The following is a 22,140-nucleotide window of genomic DNA, read 5'->3' on the forward strand; positions in this document are numbered from 1 at the left end:
GAAAAGTTTAAAAATGAAAAGAAAACACAAACTACAACTCTGCTGTTAAGGCGTGTAGAAGACCCTCAGTTATTTTTTCTTATTTTAGCATTATTTGGTCAAGGCAAAGGCACGCAACCCATTTGTAAACAGGTCCCTGACCCACTTTTTGGGTGATGACTGGAGGTAAGACCTAGCCTAAAAAAGACAGCCCGAACCAGCCTGAGCCCAATCCATTTACTTTATCTGAGGGACAGAGTGTCCAGACGTGGACAGAACTGATTTGCCATCGTGGCGCCCGGAACTCAGACCAGGTTAGGGCCTGGGCCTAACATCATACCTCTAGTGCCAACCCACCAGTTGAAAAACCATGCTCTTGGAAGTCTTGTACTCTCTGTTAATAGACATTGTTGAAAAGCGGTTTGTCCCCACGGTTGCCATTACATGAAAGACAAGTCAAATTTAGTGTAATTTTAGTGTTCAAATATAACAATGCCCTTTTTAATACCGTCCATTGACCAGCCGTTAATAGATTGTCCGACATGGTGGACAATAAATTTGGGTACTGCTGCTCTATATGGTTTATGGACCCAAATGAAAGTGAATAAATTAAATATTCGTAAAGCATTGATTGTGTAGTTGTCATAGCTGTCAACCTGTACGTTTTTGCTGTAAAAAGTACGTTTATTATGCATTTTAAGACGTGTACGCCGTACAAGAAAATCTGTACGGAAAAACGCAAATTTGTCAATTCGGGAAGCACCGACGATCACGAAACGGCAAGTCAATCAAGTCAAATGAGTTTGCCGCGAAAGCCTCTATCTCTGTTTTTTTCATTGCAAAAAAAGAAATCGGTTTGATGCTACTGTGCGCATATGTCTGCCGCCTGGGGATTTCCCATCATGCATCATTCCGAAAAAAAAAAAATATGGAGTAAGATTATTTTGTATTTTGTAAGGGAAAATACGACAGTTTGTACGGGAATGGCCGTGGAGGTTGCCAGGTATGCATGCTGGACAATACATTTGTCCACCACGCATATATTGTATTATAATGATTTAAGAGAAAAATAACAAATTAACACAAATCCCGACGGCTGCGCTGTCGAGTGGTCCAAAACACACACCTGTTAGTTCAGGTAATCACTGCAAGGAATGAGGAAGTGGGCGTGTCTTCCACCAAAAAGTGCAATGCGTGATACAATGCAACAGAAATTAGAAGTAAATTACATATTTTAATTAAAAATTCGTTGAAAAGTCGCGCTCTTTTTATATGCCACTTTGTTATGAATGATCAGGTATCACCGCCACTATAAAAAAAACAACATAATTTCCAACTTTGAGAGAAAGTATGTCTCCATATGACAGTCGAATGTACATTGAATCCGTAATTTGACAAGAGTTAATATTTAACCCCTCCCGCAATATACAACGACCCATTTACTCGCTCCAAAACATGCAGGGACGTGTTATAGCTTTCCCCGGAGCCGCATTCCGCCCCACCCCTCGTAAACACCATCACTACCAGCCTACCTCAAATCAGGAAGCGCTGCCGCGCGCTGTTGTTTAATTTCTCCCTGTTGTTTTTTCGCAAACATTTCAATGAGCGCGAGAGGAAAATGAGGCAAAGGCTTGATATAATCTTCCATGTCGACGATCATTGACAGGATTGAAGGCGATGCTCATCTGTGGTTGACGGTGTAACCGAGGAGAGAAGGGTACGTGCACGCCACTTCTGCTTTGCATTAACAATATGAATACAGTACATTGGTGTGTAACACGGAATGGTAGTATGTATAAATGTGGTTGTCTTTACACGCTTCGACTGTAACAGAATGGTCCGAGTGCGTTTGTTGACGACTGACACGTCACCCGCGTTTGCGTATTGCCCACGCTTGGCTTACGTTGTATTTCGCAACAAATCGTGTTCAGTTCCGCGTCCTCCTCATGTTCAAATATGTCCAACGTCACTATCGCTGACATGCTAGCCGTGTTTCTGAAACCAAACGGGCTTTAGAATTTTTTGAATTCAACAATGCTGAAAGCAGTTTCACTACTATAGTGCGAGAAGTAATCAAAGTGATATGTTCATTTGCTATGGATTTGTATCCATATGGTTAACGAGAAGCCTCACAAAAATGTAATTCAATCCTTTTTAAATAGGATTGTACTACTTAATATAGTCTTAACTGAAATATATACGTCATTGAAGTGAATTACACCTGCTACAGTTTAGAAGCAGGAGAAAAAATATGGTTCATGTTTATATATATATATATATATATATATAGATTTGGTTTTCGGCAATTTTGAAAATCGATGTTTCTCCTCTGAATCGATTTTGCTGTTGTCATATCTTGTACGTAAAAATGAAAAATCTATCTACCTTGGTCATATCTCTCAAGAGGGGTGACCGACAAAGACATACAATAACAAAGAAAATAAAAGGGAAAAAAAAGCAAAAAACACAAATTTTTTTGGACCATGGCCAACTCAAATGCTCTGCACCTCTGCACCCAAGTTGGTCATGCTTTCATCCCTCCAGATGAAAGCGGCCATGTCACTCGGGTCAGGGTGACACAACAAACTCTTTTGTTCAACAGCAGGGCCCAACAGCTTTCACTGGTTTACCCCTCCCGCATCATGCGGGTACCCTGCCCATCCCTTAGAAGGCGCCCAATGAAAATAAATGAGAAATAAAGGAAAAAATGGAAGTGAACACAGGTAAAAAATGGAAGAAGAAACAAGAACTAAGGCTGGCGCTCGTACATTTTGAATCCAAAGTATAGACACATTTTGGTATTGTACAGTTCCCAGGAAGACTGACCTTGTGGCACCCGAGCCGTAGTTTACCCACCTCTGACATAAACAACTCAGGATGTGCATTGTTTGAACATCATTATCGTTGGCACCACTTATCCTCAGTAGGGTTGCAGGGGTGCTGGAGCAGATCCCAGCCATTTTCGGGCAGTGGGCAGGGGACACCCTGAACTGGTTGCCAGCCAATCGCAGGGCACACAGGGGCAAACGACTCACTCATTCACACCTCGATAGATAGATAGATAGATATATAGATACTTTATTCATTCCCGTAGGGAAATTCACACTTTCAGCAGTATCCTTGTGTTGAAAAATAAGGAATATAATACATCAATACCCCCCAAAAAACCGTGTTGATATAGAGTATTTAAATAGTGCTACATTAAATACACACTGTAATAAAAGTAGGGTAATATGCAAATGTGGGGGTGGGTTTCAATGTGGGCTTTTACTCCCCCGGGTGGAGTTAAAGAGCCTCATGTCATGAGGAAGAAATGATTTCCTCAGTCTGTCCGTGGAACAAGAAGGGACAATTTAGACCGGCAAATTGATCTGACATGCATTTTTGGGGAATTTGGGAGGAAACTGGAGTACCCGGAGTAAACCCATGCAAGTACGGGGATAACATGCAAACTCCCCGCAGGATTTGAACCCATGACCTCAGAACTGTGCTGCGGACGCGCTACCCACTCATCCTGCTTTTTTGAACATTGATTCATGGTTTGTTGTCCCAGAAGTGTATAATATACGTTACTTGTTTTTTTTAGGAAAGAAAATAACATAAAAATCATATTGAATCGCAATACTTGTAGAATGGTAATTATTGAGAATTGTGATATACTGTAGATCAAATCGGCACTTTAGTGGTACCGTTATCCAATCGAATCGTGACCAAAGCATATTATCCCAACCCTATTACTGTGTGAACTTTTGGAGAACAGTCTCATATTTATGGCCCAGGGGCTATTTTTTTTCTAAAAATCACAAGTAAGAATGAAAATCATGGAGACTCAGTTACTTCAAAGCACCATTTAGAGTATCTTCTATTTTTTTCTCCCAGCCTTTCGTCAGTTTATTTCGGGGGGTGGGGGGTACTTTTAGCAGCAAGATGGCAAACAACTATGATGGCTCCCTCTCGGTCAGGCTCATGTCAGGTAAAATGATTTGAAATTTCCCAATCTATGAGTTTTTGAAAAGAAGGCTACATGATAGCACAAGTATTTATGCAAATTATTTAAATCCATATTCTTTTTTTTTTTTTTTAAATGAATGACTTTTTTTTTTAACGACTAAGTGCAGCCCTTGCTGATTATGGATTAATTTATTACTTATTGATTGAGTTTCATATGAATTCTCAATGTTTTTATGCTTGGATCTTATCTTGTGTAGGGAATAAAAATATTTGAAAACATTGGAATGTTTTTTATCTTTTTTTTTTTGTTGAATAAACTATTTGGCCCAACCTCACCCAAACCTTAGTTCAATGTCCCTATCAATTTTAGCTATTTAGTCTCATCTCATTTAGAAATTCATATTACCTTTTTAGAATAAAATACTATCTGAAGAAGCAGGGAGGGATATATGGGAAAACTGTAATGTTTAAACTGCAATCTATATGCTACGGATATAAAATAACTTTTACATCTCGTCCTGCTGTGAAACATTTATACTTTTAAAGAGACATTGTGTATTTTCTTGCACCTCCTAGTGTTAAAAAAATAAACTTTAATTCATTAGAAAAACAACATTGACTTGAATAATAAGCAAAAATACAAACTATCTTTTAAACTTGCATATCTCAATATACCCATAGGTCAAAACGGGTACCCCCTAAAACCTTGTGAAAGGCTGTACAATGAGAAGAAAAATGATGTGGTTTGGTTACTTTGAGTCTCTTTAGTTTCTAATCTTCCATGTAACACTAGTTTTCGGTTACACTACACAATACAGCGGCATCTACTGGTAAAATAATTCACTGTGTCCCTTTGATCCTTCAGTGTTCCAACCTCTCCAAAAATCTAATCACTGCTTTCTAAATAATGGAATTTTAGTTTTTATGATCTCAAGCTTTTGCTCATTTAGCTACTTGCTGTTCACATAGCCCTGAGCAACTGAGAATTTTTTTTTTTAGTCAACAGCAATTGCGATATGGTCAGAGCATGTGTTGTGATTTGAGATGTTTGTATTATAATAATAATAATAATAGTGATAATACAAGTAGGCAAACTCTAAGAATGATCACTTTAGCAATTTTACAGAACAGCTTATACACAATGTGAAGATACTCTAAGTCAATATCTGTAATTTATTTCAAATATGGGAATTGAGATAATTATTGATTTTTGAAGTCGTGTAATGTCACATGACGAGTCAAAAAAAAACAAAAATACCATAGATTAAGCAGATAATTCATGTGTAATGAAATTGATAAACCATGAGAGCATAAAACCGTAGCCCCTACTTGGTGTGACGTTTTCATCCATAAAACATAAACTTTGTAAACTTCAACCCCTATTAATTTTCAGTGACACACTGCTGATTTATGTTTCAAAAACAAAGTTCATGTTGGATCACAAGCACATGTGAAAGACTTTCTGTGATGTGCTATACCTCTCAGTCTCTAGGGAACTATGAAAATACATTGTTGGTTTGGCCCAAAAAGGCTATACAAAGTAGATGAAAATATTCTGCTCATTGAAAAGGAAAATATATATGAATACAATCAATGTATGTACAATTACACACCATTTCAAACAAATAACATATTTATTATTTGATGAAGATAAATCTTAAATTCAATGCAAACACTTAGCAGTCATTGTAAAATGGAAGTCAACTGTAAATTCAGTTTTTGTTTGTTCTGACGGCAGAAATTGGACAGAAGTGGTCACGTTTTGCAGCGTTTTTGACCACATTGGTTCCTCTTAAGAAGGTCATATCCACTTCTGTGTTTTTTTTAAGAAGTGGAGTAAAATGGTGTATGCCTTAAAGCAATAGGAACTTTTCCATTTTTGTGTTGTGAATTGCGATTTATCTATTTACCATCCAAGCTACACTATGTAAAACTGTTAAAAAGAAAGAATGTGCGCTTTTGCCAACAAATGGCTGCTGAAACTAGCTTCAAGGCATGCCATGTCACTCGGGACAGCAAGAATTTTGGTTTTAGCCCTTATGGTTCAGGGGAAAATGTGTTATGATTATATTTTTAGCCTATACAGCTCATGGGGAGGGGCTTTAACATTTTAGCATCTAAGGTACACTTTGCAAAATTGTTAAAACATTTGATTAACAAAACTCATAGTCTCATAGTACTCACTTGAGAAACCAATGCAATCACAGAATGGCTTTACATGTCATCCTGAGCCATGTGACTGGAGGAGGAGACAGAACCAAGTTATGGTACTAGTTGTATGAATTAATAAACTACGATAATGAGGACCAAAAATGCTCTCAGTCCAAAAATTATTTTATTTTCAATCGGCCTTAATAACTGTACCAGTAACTGGCATGAGAGGTTGATTGGTATGTTGAAAATTGTCCCAACCAGTTCAGGGTGTTCCAGACATTCTGCCCAGAGTCAGCTAAATAGGTACTAGCACTCTTTGCAACTCTTGTGCAAAAAAACATTAACAAATAGATGGCCTGAAGCGTACCTCTAGTCCAGAGGTCACTAAATCAATGTATTGGACGGGCGCTGCAGCTAAGACTTGGGTGATAATGGGCCGCATCAGGTTTTCCACAAGAAAAGCTCAGATAAAAGCTGTTTTCTCTTATCTATTTTCCTCTCAAAATAAGATTTAAAATGAATAAACATTAACAATTAATAAAAAAGAAAACAATCCGTAATAAAGGAAATAATATTGGAGCAAATAATAAAGACTTGAATGGACGCTGCCTAACGTTTATCACTAAATGTCGCATTATTGTGTTGTGCAAATGAAAATAGCACAAGGAAGATTGCAAACTATGGAGATTAAAAGGGACCAAAAAGACCAATTTTTCTCATTTTTTCCCCATAGCCTTTCACAATATTTTTTGGGAGGAGGGGGTTACCTTTAGCAGCAAGTTGGTGGACAATCCTGTCAGTGAGCCTGTGACCCAGAAATTCCTGCAGCCAGAGAATACTGAGCAAAGGCTTGCCTTGCGAACACAGACAACTTTATGTGTTGAGTATAATCCTCACGTTTTGGTTAATGAGGATTTTTTTTATGTTTCAAATACATCAAATTTCAGGCTGTATGATACCTGAAGGACATGCGTTCACAGCTTTCTTTAAAATATTTCTGTTTATTCTGCAAGTATAAGTTCCAAATCCTTTGATTGCCATTTTATATAATGTTTGTGTGAAATTGGATTTGACAACTGGCGTTAGTGAATGAAGTTGAAGCTTAACCTTCACATAGTTTAAGGCCAAGATTATTTTTGCTTGTGACGGCTTGGCTGGGAAAGCTGCAGGAATGCATTCCTTGGCATCCCTGTGAATTTCATAGGATTATCTTGCACTGTTAGGACAAAATACAGTGTAATGTGTTTGTGTTACTTTGCCATTGCCATGTACCAGGTCCAATTATTCAAGCTAAGTAACAAATTGTATAAAAGTTCCCAAAATAAGTGGTATGTGTAGATGCATTCAACAAATGCACAAGAGTTGAAGTTGGCCAACCAGCTAACCTCAAACTGTCCCTTAGGTCTTATAAAAGGGGAAACTCCCTTCAACTTTGATTTTTCATCTCAGTTTCAAACCATCCTTCTCAAGTATTAAGGAGCATTTCAAGGAGAGATGACAGGTGCTTTTGCATTAAAAACAAAACAAAAAAAAACATCTTAAATAGTCCATAATGTATGGACAGCAGTTCCCATGAAATATAATTTTTAGTGGATTAGTGTTAGTATCCTTTGTAATTTAGAATCTGCCAGTAGATTGACAACATTTTGTCAGTACAATATATAATACAAGGAAGGAGAGATGGAAGTGAAAGAGCTGTCATTGCCAGGTGCCCACATTTTGACAAGTGCTACTGCATCGTCAGCGAGTGCTTAGCGATAAAGTCTTGTAAAATAAACGGACTGAGCTCCAGTTGGAGCAAATTCACATGTGTCGTTTTGGGTGAGTACAGGAAGTTCCTTACTTTTTGTGTATTTTTTCAGGGCTTTTCAGCAAAAAAGGGCTAACCGAAACGGAGAAGTGTGTTTTGAGAAATTCAGTCTCAAAGTTGAACATTCTAACTTTTTTTGTAGAGCTGTGATGTTGAAGGAACACAACACTCTCAAAATGGCAAATTCCATTAACACTACATGTGAGTTAGCTTGGAAACAAACAGCAATTGTAGTGAACAGCAATAGCGTACTGCTGATTTCTGCTTGTAGAAATTGTAACTTTGCCTAGCCTGTCTCTGGGGGACTTGTGACTGTTTTGTACCAGTTTTGCTGCATCAATTTCCAAAAGCTGCATGGGGTAAGTTTACCTGCCGCCATAACAGCCTGAGTTCCTTGTTTGCCTTTGCGTTCTTTTCTTAATTGGTCCTGGTAAGCCCACCGTTGGCGGCTGTGTTTTATTTGTTGCCAGTTAGCCCCTTTATTGTACCATTACTGCATCCATGTATGACACCACGCCTAGGCTCTCTTCACAAAACCTACCAAACTTCGCTTAAAACACCTTTAACCTCTTCGAATAATTAAAACATTAAATAAATTGAGGACTAGCTTGCTAGCGTGTTGCTGTTCTTTCGATGACTTCAGAGTTTAAATGACAAAGACAAGACATGCTGTCTTCAAAATGCAATATCTTGGAAAATAATTTGAATATACCGATGAAATACATACAATTTATGCAAAGAAATTGTGTATTATTTCCTCACATTTTGCATGTTTAAGAGTTTGGGATTACCTTTGATTGGAAGTAATTGTTTTTATTGAGGCCGCAAATCTGTTTTGACTCTAAAGGTTCAAATGGCAACTGTATTATTTGGATACTTTGGCTTTCAAATTATAATTTGTCCTTTATTTGCTAATAGCTACTTCAGATCCGATACGGATATTACAGGCCCAAAATATTCTCAGACTTCAATATTATCCAATCGCCATATCAGTAGGAATATCACATGCTGTTTTTTTTAGGGTTCTCCTTTTTTTCTCAAAACCAAATTGGGCACAACAAAGGTTAAATGGAGTTGAAGTGGTTTGAATCCTCTTCATCGTGTCAATTCAGTTTAAAAAAAGTGTCGTCCATCCTGAATTTTGGTCCTCTGTCTCTTTAATGTGGGTCAAAATTTGGCTAATATCGGTAAAGCTATCTCTTTAAGCTGCATGGTTGATATAATCATGTGGTCTACGCATGCCACATCAAAATACTGCTGAATAGAAGAGAAAGCGACTACTTGTATACGTGTCAATTTGAGATTTTGGTTGAACCCCCCACAAAACGTATACTGCGGCACATCTACATATGAGCTACTCGAGATATGAGACATTTTGATATGAAATGATGACAAAAATCTTGGCTGACATAAGAGGGAAAATCCGACTTCCGAGATTTTCCAGACGGTAGGTCTAGAAATAGTTTAAAATTGCCCCATCCCGTGTGCGCCGCTGCCCTCCAAGACTATACCCAGTTGCGGGTATGCACCTTCACCGCTCCCTCAACATGGGACGGGGTTTTAAAGACATTTTATTATCATATTTATCTTATTACTGGTGATTTTATGTTCAATTACTTTTTGAATATGTTTTCAATGTTGACGAAGATGTGTTTTATAGCTATGTTGGGTTAACTAAGATGCTTTGGGTAGGCGGGGAACAGATTTATCGGTTTTCAGTATTTCTGTTGGGAAAATTCGCTCGACATATAAGAAATTCTCAACACGAGATCAGCACATGATCCAGGAACAAAATAATCTCAAAATTAGAGAGGTATCACTGTATTGTTTAACTTTTATTTTGTAAGGGACTGACGTCGGAATGATGTCTAATGACAAATTGGACGGATGACTAGCTATATTGTGGCAAAGTATACATTTGTGAATATACTTTTTTGTTTTGTAAGAGTTGTGAGAGGTTGAACTGTGGAAGAAAACTTTTTCTCCCGCTAAATGTTCCCCCCTGTGGTTTTCTAAATCACAGAACACTAAATGTAAGAAGAAATGTTGACTGATGGTGCTTGTACGTGTATTCTCATTTGAGAAGTAATGCTTCTGAATCATAATTGCAGGCTTTTTAGCACACCTCACCCCTCTTCAAACACAATTTTGTGTATTTTTCCACTCCCATAATGCAACAGCTTTTTCTCGCAAGTCTCAGCAGGATCTCAGCTCAGATTGTGCAACATTCTACAGTCAAACTGACAGTGAAGCCTCACATAATATCACTGACATTTCTACGCTTGACCAACACTTTTTGCTTTGCTTCAACTGCATTGAAGTCAGACTTTGGTAGTCTTCATTTTTTCCCATTGAAGTTTTTGTTCTGTATTTTTGTTGGCTTGCTCGCGCTTCCAGAGTTTCACTCCTTCAAAAGCTTTGTAAAAATGTATTGCATTTACTTTTGCACATTATTTACTTTATGACCAAGTAAATAAAAAAGTGGCAATCATACCTCTGGAAAATCAACGCGCCAAAATTAGATTAAAAGAATAAATCCGTATCTAGAGAGTTGGTAATCGTTTCTAAGAAAGTAAAATCCATCAAGTGCAATTAGATTACATTTAAAAAAAAAGTGGTGTTAGTGAATTCCTAAAAGTGAGCGCTTATGTTTGTGACTCCGTCAACGCAAAAAATGATACTTTGACAAACCAGTGGCTGCTGTGTACAAGTTATTAAAGGGACATTGTGCATTATTTTGTCCCTCCTAGCGGTAAAAAAAACTTCATTCATTAAGGAAAAAATATAAGTTTAAATTAGGAGCAAAAATACATGACCTATCATGTAAAGGTGCATGTTTTATATACTCGTAGATTGAGAAAATAGTAGTTTGTATTCATCCTCGTGGTTTGTAACACTCGTTTTTAGCAACCTTTAGTGGTCAAATATTACACACCGTCCCTTTAAGTCAATGACGTTTAGAGTTACTGTTCTGCAATCTGTGATCAAAACCACTTTGTCATTTGTGACATTTGGTCCTCCGCGTAGCAACAAATCAAAATATTTAGCATTTTGATCTTTACTCAATGCGTCTCACATTTGGATCTTAAAAATGGGGTTACTACATATTTTTTCATTCTGAGTGTTTCAAAACCAATTTTATTAAATGAATCAATTTATAAACAAAGATAAAACTCCACTTTCTTGCTTTGGATTGCACCTCCGAAGATTTGGTCTTGGGAAATCGGTCAATAAAAATCAACTTGAGGCTTGATATTTACTGTTAATTTTAGACTACAGAACGCACCTGGTTAAAAGCCGCATGCTCAAATTAAAGAACAAAATGTTGTCTTAATACAAGCCGCCCCCGATTTTAACCAGCAGGCTTAAAGGGATACCCAATTTCTAAAACATACAAAATGATAGAAGATAGAAAATGTTTTTTGCATAATCTCTCTCTCTCACACACTCTCACACTCACACACTCACTCACACAGAGAGATATAATATTAGAGGTCATCCAATTATCAGGCGGGCCATCTATGGGCACCGATATTTGATAGTTTGACAATTATCGGTATCGTGATATTATGAATATAGCCGATATTAAGCAACAACCAGCCCGAGGTTTTTTTTTTTCCCCACCCACCCCGCACCTTCTGATTGGATGAAAAAATTGGTGGGAGTCTCTGATGCCAGAAATCCCTACTTTGCACTGTAGTGAAATTTAGGGCTTTCGCGACTAGCCATAATGAACCCACACTGTGATTTATGATGTGGGATCTTCTGTCGCTTGCCATTATCACTCTACGTGAGAGCTGCACAGCCACCTGCATATGTTTTCTTAAAGCGGTCCGAATGCATCATGTGTGTTCAAAAGAGTAGACATTGATCGGAACAGGTCATAGATCAGTGGTAATCCGTGGCAGCACTGCTAATCCTCGAAGGAATGGTGCATAGCAGAACATTTTATGCCGCCTCATCTGATTATGAGTACTCCAAATCGTGTTCAATTCGGACAGCATTTTGACCTCATCAGACAATCTAGAAATCAGTGAAGTCTCCCCTCTTTGTGCGGTATGCCGGACAGTCTGCAGGAGTACAAAGAGGGAACACAGCCATTTACAGTTCAAGGAACTATGTTGTTTTAGTTCTGTTTATTGATTTTTCAACTAGAAGGTCGTAAAAGTGGGTCACGGGCCTTGGAAAAATAATGCTAAGAAGAAAAAACGAGGGTCAATTACACTCTAACATTGCTCAAGATTTTCTCCATCTTAAGTCATTCGGCATGTTTGAGAGGTACCACATCACTTTTTATGTGATTTTAGCGGCTTTAGTTCCTTTTTTGCCCATAATAATGGTGCCCATGAAAGTTCGATTTCTCAATTTTCTTTTTTCACATCACTAACGACAATGATTGAGTCGACGAAGGAAACAATGTGAAATACGAAAAAGGTGTACGAGTGTCTGCCTTTGAAGCGCTGCTGGAAGATACTGTAAATGGTTTATAAATGTTACATTTTTACCTTTTTTACCAGCTTATTGTTCTTTATTAAATGCTTAATAAATATTTAGCGATGTTTCTCTGCACACTTTATTTATAATATTTCAAATGTGTTTTAATATGTGGCTGTTATTAAGCAGCTTTAGTGGGTCGCTTATACACAATTTATGCTTATATGCGATCTAGGCTCATATGCAAGTATATACAGTACAAAGTCGTTTTGGTTCTGCTGACCTTTTTTTTCTTGAAAATAATTCTACTACCTCTGCTTTAAACTGCACAATCATTTGGTTTTAAAAGTTTTTTTCCCTTGATTTGTGTCATCGGGGTGGAATGATAGTTCCTGAAATCAGACTGGATGAGGATTAGTGATTTAAAGGATTATTTTGTCGGTGGTTCTATAAATATGAATGAAGACAGTATTTTATGTGGTTAAGTTAGTGTTTGTTAAAATTAAAGTAGTTCTGTTTTTAGTGAGTGCCCACAAGCAGGTAGGCGAATCGATCCTAATATCCATATAATGGATACTGAGCAAGAACTTGAATCTGATTGACACCATATTGTTGGGTTTGATGCGGTCTTTCCATTAAAAGTAGCACTATAATAATATTATTAGTGGGTTGTAAGATTACACATAAAACATAACCTTTAAATTTAATCCAAAATGTGTGCAATTTATTTGCACTACTGACTTTATTTTCTGAAATATTGTGCAACGGATTTTTTAGTTGTCATATTGACAGTTATATTTGTATTTACGTTACATTGCTGAATTTTTTGTTTGACTCTCTTGGCATTTGTTCTGAAACCGTGCAAAGTTTTTTATACATTACTTGTAAAATTTGAATTGTAGTTATTAAGAAAAATAAAATATTTTAGTGCCTAAATCTGTGTGCTCTGTTTATCAAAAATGATAAATAACTCAAGGAGTGGTCAATTTTTCTATATTTTTTCCAAGCAAAATATATCGCATCGGTATTGATCTATACTACCCTTTATTTACTTGGATCATATCCCCTATGCCCAATGTCCACAAATTGCCGGTCCAAATACTGTCTGCAGAAGTGTTTAGTCACAATTTGTAGTTCGATAACTGACCTCAGAAACAGACATGCACACACACACTTTTTGAAGCGCTATAAAACAAAGTACTGTATCCCATGGTTCTGTAGACAGGGGTTGAGTTATGAAACACATTTTTTTATGTATACTTTAGGAAAGTTGCATTCTCAAGCATGCATGTCAGGTTAATTGGCCGGTCGAGATTGTACCTAGGTGTGAATGAGCGAGTGAGTTGTCTGTCTCTGTGTGCCCTGCATCTGGCTGGAAACCAGGACTGGGTATCCCCTGCCCGAAGATAGCTGGGATGTGCTCGAGCACCCCCGTGTCCCTACTGAGGATAACCGGGTCAGGTAATGGATGGATGGAAATTGTATTTGAACTCATCAAGAACCCACCATGTGTTTATTTCGTTTGACCAGAATTAAACCTATACTATTCAAACAGGAAGGGGACTTCTTTTGAATCAAATTGTCTGAGGAAATACGACTCGCTTGTGTCCTGTGTTTTACCGCATAGTGTGTATCTATGAATTCCTAGGACGCATTCATAGAATAAATGTTTTATCTACTATACTTACTCGGTAGTAGCTAACATCCTGTTCTGGGTATATTAACTTTAGTGCATTTAATGTATAAATCAGAGATTCTTGCTTCTATAAAACTCCTGTGACTCCGTTTTTTTTTATTCTTCTCTGCAGCCACTGTCGACAGCATGGGGCAACGTCTAGGCAAGAGGGAGTCACCGACGGAAAGCAAGGTGTGAAACTATCAGTGCCCTAAGTTTGTAATGTTAACTTTTATGGTTTGGAATCGGGACTCCTCTTGGTCATTCACACATTCTTTCCCTCAGATTCAGATTGTTCAACTTTGTGAAACCTTTCAAAAAAAGTGCTAAGAATGAATGTTTTTTTTTTTTTTTAAATACATGCCTCAAGGTTTATACGGGTGCTTGAAATTCTTGAAATTGCTTGAGTTCTAATGTTTTGTTTTTAAATATTGAAAAGTGCTTGAATTTTGGGTAAAGTGTTTGTAAATGCTTGAAACTGTTACCATGTTTCTCCATAAGTCTGATTGGAAATGATGCTGACAATGCTCTCTGGTGGCCTTACCATTGTATTTCTTCCACACTGTGATTAACTTTAGCTGCCATTAGTGTTTATGGCATTGTCTAATGAAATATTAACGACCCCTACGGGTCGCACCCAAGAGGACAGGTGAATACTACACCTGACCGGGGCACTTTGAAATGTGTTTCAGTGAAAAGATAAGTATTAATTATCCACATTTATCATGGGCCATGCAAAAGGTTGAGTTTCTCAGTAGTAGATTGTAATGGGAAGAATTACAACTCCTGCAACTGAAAATAATAGCTGCATATTATTGTAATTTTAACTCATCATCTACTGTATATAAGGAGGGATTTGTGTCAAAAACATTTACTCACAAATAGTTCAGATCCACCAATATATTCACGATTTACTCAAAATCCCCAAAATCATATGTCTAGATAAATGCACACACATGGTTAAAAATTGCATACTGTGTATGTACAATATATCCCAGATATATTTCTGGATCTGCAAAATACATGATTCACACCATATGGCTTATTTTTAGAAATCGAAAAATTGGCTCTGAAAATCCTTAAAAAGTGCTTGAATTTGGCCATCATAAAAGTGTACAAACCCTGATAGAAGCCATTCCTTATCAAGGGGCCACCAAGTTAAGAAAACGTTAATGGAGACTCTTGCACTTTTGATTGCCTGTCATTTCACAGAACTGGATAAATCACTTTCACACTCCTTGTGTCGTAAGCTGCAGATGCGAAAAGCGTGAGACACTCTAATCTGTGATGCTGTCGGAGTACTCGGCACATGAAATTTAATATAATTAACAACAGCCAAGTCCTTGGTGTCACCGCCTTTTAAATTCGGAAAGCCATAATGATTGTGGGCTATTACAGACGAGGCGCCTATCAGTGTTGTAAAGGTTACTGGCTTGCTATGCGTAGGCTATTGTGGGTAAGAAAAGCAAAAAAAAAAAAAAAGCAAATGTCAGAAAGCATTTTCCTGTGTTGCAAATAGTGTACTTTAGCTTATGTCTAGATATGCATGGTTGTGGCCTAATGCTCAAAATGAGTTTGTTTACATTGCGGTAAGAGTAACATCTTGGGTTACTTCATTTATTGTCTTTAAAATATATAAAAATATCTTGTCAGCCTTGTTTGTTTACTGGTTATCCAAACCGCATCTCAAGGTTGTTTGCTAAAATCCCTTCATATTTGGACTGCCTGTGCTTGTCTGGGTTTTTCTGGGTGCTCATTTACGAAAGTATCAGCTAAAGACAATTTGTCCGTGAGTGTGAATGTTTGTGTGCTTGTGCCCTGTGATGGCCTGGCCGTGAGCGGGGCCAGCACATCCCCCTCAATCGGTACAGGGAATCAATGAAAAAGCAGATAACATCTAATGCACATATGTCAAAGTGAAGGCCCAGGGGCCAGATGTAGCTCACAAATGGGGTTTCTACAGCCCCTGAGATGATATTGATATATTATTGTATCATACCCCATGAATCGTGTATTTTCTCTATATGATACCTCTACATAAAGTTTGGTTTAAATGTAAATTTACATTTACAAAATGTTTTTTTTTCTTAGAAATCAATTCATCCCACTTTTGCTAAAATAAAAACCATAGACCACTGATGGTGGCTGAATAATAGTGGCTAGCTGGCTCTAAAATTTAAAATAATGCACATAATACGCCACAAAAATAATCCTATCTTTTCTTTCTGAGATTGTAGGTACATATTTAGGTTTAGTATTTAGCAGCTGGCTTTAGTTTTTCTATCATATAGCATTTTTTTAGGGGGTCAACTAGCACAACATTAGCAACTAGCAAAAGGGTCTCAAACTCAATTTATTTATGCCCCGCAGTAACTAGATTTTGTGTGAGGTTGGACCACATTGGGTTTTCAAAAAGAAATTCACCAAAATTCCATGTAAGATGCATCCAATACCATTTAAGCTTCAGTTCAAAGCAGTGACCACCCAAGCAGCCCTCTCATGCCACATTTAAATTCAAATAAAATATTTTGTGTTTGGTTTTCAAACAATGGTCAATCGAATTTGCTGATTTTTAACAACAGGTCAAAGAGGAAGTGGCCAGGATGGGGAGTTTCTTTCATAAGGTTGATGTCTCTGCTACTGTATCGCAAGCTGGCAATGTCCTCTAGACCCGGCAGAGAGCAACTGATGATCCTTTGGGCATTGTTGATTACTCTGTTTTTTTCCTGTACGCTGCCGTGCTCTCAGCATACTAAACGGTAATGACATAGGCCAGAATACTTTCCACTGTGGATCTGTTGAAGGACTTCTGTCCCAGGGTGCTCCTCCTAAGAACTCTCAGGAATTGGAGTCTCTGCCGAGCCTTCCCCACCACAGCCCTGGTGTCGGAGTGTGAAGGAGTTCACTCCCCTCAGTCTTCATTGATGATGACTGGAGCTGGTTGTGTGCTTGCCCTCCTGAAGTCAAGCTTGACCTCCTTGGATATATTTGCCGTTTTTGTTGTTCAACCACCAAATAGTTGTAACATATTTTAAAGAGAATAATAATACTTGAATTAAAGAAATACTCATAAGGCACAACAATATTGCATGTTTAAAAATGTTTCAAACTATAAGGAAATATGTTTTCACACTGTTTAAAACACAAACGTTTAAGATCTGGTGTGCAATGATAACCATTAGGTGGCGCTAGAGCTAATACCTCTCTGACCACGTCTAAGTGACAATGTGTAGTAATTCACAACTAGAGGTCGTTGTAGCTTAAAATGTCCTGCACTTTGAGTTGCAATTTGTTTTCTGAGAAGTGCTATAAAAATACATTTTGATTGATTGCTCTACCATTGAGAACTTTGGAAATGTTTAAGTATTGTTTTTTTTTTTGTTTTGTATTGAAAACAAGTTAACTATAGCAAACTTACAAATATATATACGAGTGTAGTTATTTGCCAATAGGGGAAGATTTATTCATTTTTGGGTTGTGTAGCATATGAGAAAAATCCTCAGTAAGGCACTTAAGAAGCACTGATCTAAGTCAATAGCAGTCTTGAAAAACAAGCGGTAGTCATGGCTACCATTAGAACAAAGCAGAGCATGTTAGCTTGTAGTTTTGATCTACTTAAGGCCGATTTGTGATCTCCTTTTCGAACCAAGAGGTTGATGTCATCTTACCATCCCACTGCAACGCTTGTTTTAATCTATGGTTAATTTTAGTTAGCATAATTATTGATTTACTCAATGCGAGATGCTTTTCTTAAATTGGGACAGCTGCCAATTTTTGCTGTTTTGCCATTTCTTGTAGGCCTACCGGAAATTACGTTTTGTAGCTATACAGGCATAAGACAAAAGAAAAGAAACGAAAGCTTGAATCTTCCTATTTCAGTGGAAAAGTGAATTTCTAGCTTTTACTATGGTTTAGTAAACTACAGTTGAAAATACTCGTTTCCAAAAAAAACGTCTGAGAAAAGTCTATGTTTGTGAATGGAAGCATTTAAAGCAGAAATTTTACTTAGGTGCTTTTTTTCTTTTTGCATTTGTGATACCTGCAATATCTAAATAAAGGTTTTCATAATCAACACCAGGGTACTTGGCTTGAAAAATTACAGTTTGTTGAACTTATGCATGAACTATGCATAAACTTTAAGATGTTTTCAGCACCCAATGGTTCCGGTAAATTGATCACACAATTTCAGTCACCATGGCAATCTGGTTCCCTTGGGCGTCGGCGTTCCTGCGAAGGTGCATGCAACGTCATCCCACTCTAAATAGATGATGACTATGGGACTTAGTCATCTTTTTTTTTTAAAGGAAAAAACTCTGTTGAAGAGTTAACTGCCAGTATTTGTCCATGCTTTGCCAGTCTCACCACACTGCTTCAATACATCTACTCGCCATATGGGGCCACATACAGACACCCATTTGCCGAATAAATGAAATGGGCTTCCTCGATGTGTGGACAAAGATCTAATCAAAGTCATTCCTGCCATCTAATAGTGAGTTATCAAACTGAAACCATTCCCAGAGGCTTTTAACAATGAGCAGCACCAATTCAATCGTTTTTGAAAACAAGACAATTAAAAACACATTTTTACATTTTGGCAGTAAGGGACAATGCTTTTTCAAACAGATTTATCCGTTATGCCATTGAATGAGTTAAGTGCCACTGGGATGTATTAATTACCAGCTGCTCCTGAACAGTCATTCTTTAAAAGAAGCATAGTTTTTATTGGATTGCACACTTGTTTTTTTCTGGCACATCAGTAGAAGATTGCTACTGCTGAGTCAGTGCAGCCAAATTTTGGGTTTCGTCACTCTCAGCATCAGCATGTACTTGAGGATGCGTTTATTGGTGTGTCAATGTGTTGTCCGTAAAAGAATCTGCTCTAAGCTTGCTCACCACCAATCAAGAGCTGGGGACCTTCGAAACGCTTTTTATACTTTTGCGATTTGTCTTTGAGCATTTCATGTCCCACGAATTCTATGTTGTTGACATTTAAAAAAATGTGTTTAATGTATAAAAGGTTAAACTTTTAAGGAGTTTAACCTATTATTTGTAGATCTGTAAGTTTTTAATTGATGTTTCCTGTTTTTTGAGGGATGTGATTCACAAGTATTTTTTTGCACTTAAAATTAATTTTTGTATTTACAATATGTTTTGTTGTTTTTAGAGATTCGGAGTTGCTTGACTTTAAAGTTGCTTAGTATGAAAGAGGTTGAAAGTTGAAATGAGTTCAAATTTTACTGTAGAATGAAAAACATATTATGAATAATTCAAAGAGTAGATTTACGTAATCATTAATTGTGTGCGTAATATTAAAATAATATTGGTGTCAATATAAACCTACTAGTCACTTTTTATCAAGAAAGAAATGAGAAAAAAATATCAAAAAGGCAAATTGATACCCAAAATGTAGAGCTATATCACAAATGACATTTGAGGGAAAATGTCACATCACTGAACTATTCTTTCTTAGCAGGAGATAAAGAAATCAAGCAAAATGAAAAGGACAAAGTCTCCAGATGAGGGAGCTTGCTGCTCCCAAATTGAGCATTTGGATCAACCCACTTTTCTTGTTCCTGTCTCCTTGAGTGGGTAGTGTTGTTTTGTGACACTGACGTTTCAAAAACAAGGGCATTGTTCGCACCCAAGCTTTTTTTCTTAGTCACAGTTCTCAGAGATGTCTTGAAACCACCAGCTCCAACCAAACTACAATTAGAATCGCCTTTATTGTCATTGATAACAACGTAGTTAACATTGGGGAAAGTTTTTTCTGTTTTTAATATTGGACACCTGAAATTGTAATTGGATAGGATGCCAGTTCGTTATTTTGACTTTTACAATTCACTGTTGTTAGTTGTTTTGCATTGTCACTATCGGCCAATCATAATGCTGTTGTTGATTTTAACTCCTTTTTGTAACCTAGGAGATTGAATCCAAGACAAAGGCCTGGGTAGGAGGGAGGTTGTGTTTAGAAACGCTGGGAATTTCATATTGAGAGTTTGGTCCTGTCTTGTTCTCAATGAGAGTCCATAAAACCATTTGACATATTTTCTCCTTATTTAAATAATTTAAGATGTAAACAAATACATATTGCTCATTTAAAGTATTTTTTTTATCTCTAGAAAAAAACAAGATTGAAAACAATTGAATTTGAAAAACAGGTTAAAAATATCATAAAATCCAAAAACCGCACATAAACACTTTAGGCCACTTTGTGTTACCTATTAATGCAAAGGGCACCCAATCTGTTAGGAATTTCTAATACAACTTGTAATGTTATCACTATGTTGTAACTAGGTTATTATCATGTTAATTACTGAAAGTAGGGCTAAATGCAATCATTCACTAGAAAATCACAATGACCCAGCACTGGTGAGCTATTTTCAGAACAGCTGTCCTCGCGCGACACCACATTACAGACCACTACTTTAGACTGAGAATTGTCAGCCTTAAAAGTAAAACAAAAAAATCTGGTACGGGGAATTAATTTATAAACCATTTCAATGGACATTGTGCCTCGAGATTTTTGTTGGAAACCGAAAAATGCATTGGCTCAAAAATACTCTACACTGCATTTATGTCTATATTTAGGATTAAGTACCGAAAGACGGTACAGATTCTGCAACCAGTAACCAGTACTAACTGACCAACATAAAAACTAATGTTTTGGTGTTATTTTAAAATGTTTATTTCTGTGCCCGTATCAGTAATCATCACTAGCATATACAAGGTTCGTACGGGTGCTAGAAATCCTTGAAAATGCTTCAATTTTATTGTTGTGTTTTCTTGGTCAGGAAAAATGCTTGAATTTTGTGTGAACTGGTTGAAAATGTTTAAAATTCTTGCCATTTGATGTTTCTTGGCAGTCTGACTCAACAGACCATGCATTAAGGTGAAAATAATGTACCATAATAAATCTGCTGCTATTGCATCGCCTCCTACAGGTGCATTGGGAAAGATGTATCAGAACCGATAAATCACACCAAAATGCCAATGCTAAGGCCCTGCTTATATAGTCTGCTGAAAGCAATGCAGGAGAAGCTAAAAGCAAACTGCACCTCCTTTCATAATCTAATGGCTGTTTAATGTGTACATGGATGGTGTGGTGAGAGAGGTGAATGCAAGAGTATTTGGCAGAGGTGTAAAGATGATGGATAACAGTGGAACGGTGTGGCAGGTAAGTCAGTTGTTGTTTGCGATGACACAGCGCTTGTGGCTGATTTTGAGGAAACATTGAGAAGGTTGGTAATGGAGTTTGGAAGAGTGTGTGATAGGCGTAAGTTAGGAGTGAATGTTGGGAAGAGTAAGGTAATGAAGTGTTCACGTGATGGAGTGGGCATGGCGTTAGAAAGGTTGCATGGATAGGTGCTGGAAGAAGTTGAAAGTTTCAGGAACTTGGGTTGTGATGTGGCTGCAGTTGGTGGAATGGAGTGCGAGGTATTGCACGGAGTGAATCAAGGAAGCAAGATTTGGGGTGCTCTGAGGAGAGTGTGAGCAACAAGAATATGAGTATGGACGTTAAGAGGGGTCTGTATGAAAGTGTTATTCTGCCGACTGTGTTGAATGGTGCAGAGACTTGGAGCCTAAACGCAGATTTGAGGAGGAAATTAAATGTTTTGAGATAAAGTGTTTGAGGAGTATGTTAGGAGTGACAAGATTGGATGGATTGAGAAATGCAATTGTGAGAGACAGAACTGGAGTAGTAGTGGAACTGAGCAACTGTGTGGATATGAGAGTACTCGGTTTGTTTGGACACATGGGGAGGATGGATGAAGAGCAAATGTTGAAGAGGATCTACTGAGCTGAAGTAAATAGAAGGAGCCCAAGAGGAAGGCCGCGTTTGACGTGGATGGATGGTGTTACGGGTGCACTGGAGGAACAAGGTCTAAATGTAGTGGAAGCTAGAGCTCTTGTTGGTCATATGAATGAGTGGAGAGGTGTTGTAAAAGGATGGTGGGGTGTTTAGACGTGTTCTAAGGGATGGGCAGGGGTAAACCAATGAAAGCTGACGGGCCCTGCTGTTGAACAGAAGAGTGTGTTGGCACCCTGACCCGAGTGACATGGCCGATTTCTTGGGTCCCGCTTCATCTGGAGGGAACGAAAGCATGACCAACTTGGGTGCCGAGGTGCTTAACTTGTT

At 37.6% G+C, this 22,140-nt stretch overlaps 1 protein-coding gene across 6 annotated transcripts in view; it reads left to right on the top strand.

The window, feature by feature from the left end:
- Positions 1-1,108: 1,108 nt before the first annotated feature.
- The window catches only part of LOC148371896 (myelin basic protein-like), a 54,157-nt gene continuing 33,125 nt past the window's right edge, over positions 1,109-22,140 (top strand). The window contains exons 1-2 of one of the 6 annotated variants that reach the window (XM_088326507.1): positions 1,109-1,199; positions 14,137-14,195. In XM_088326507.1, coding sequence (XP_088182633.1) covers positions 14,151-14,195 — 45 coding nt within the window. In that variant the 5' untranslated portion in view covers positions 1,109-1,199; positions 14,137-14,150. Of the gene's footprint in view, positions 1,200-1,242; positions 1,697-14,136; positions 14,196-22,140 lie in introns of those variants that run through there. The other 5 variants (XM_088326503.1, XM_088326502.1, XM_088326504.1 and 2 more) reach the window with 5 other exon arrangements.

Source organism: Urocampus carinirostris, chromosome 2, assembly GCF_059441175.1.
Source record: "Urocampus carinirostris isolate Australia breed hairy pipefish chromosome 2, RoL_Ucar_1.0, whole genome shotgun sequence".
NCBI classification, from domain to species: domain Eukaryota; kingdom Metazoa; phylum Chordata; class Actinopteri; order Syngnathiformes; family Syngnathidae; genus Urocampus; species Urocampus carinirostris.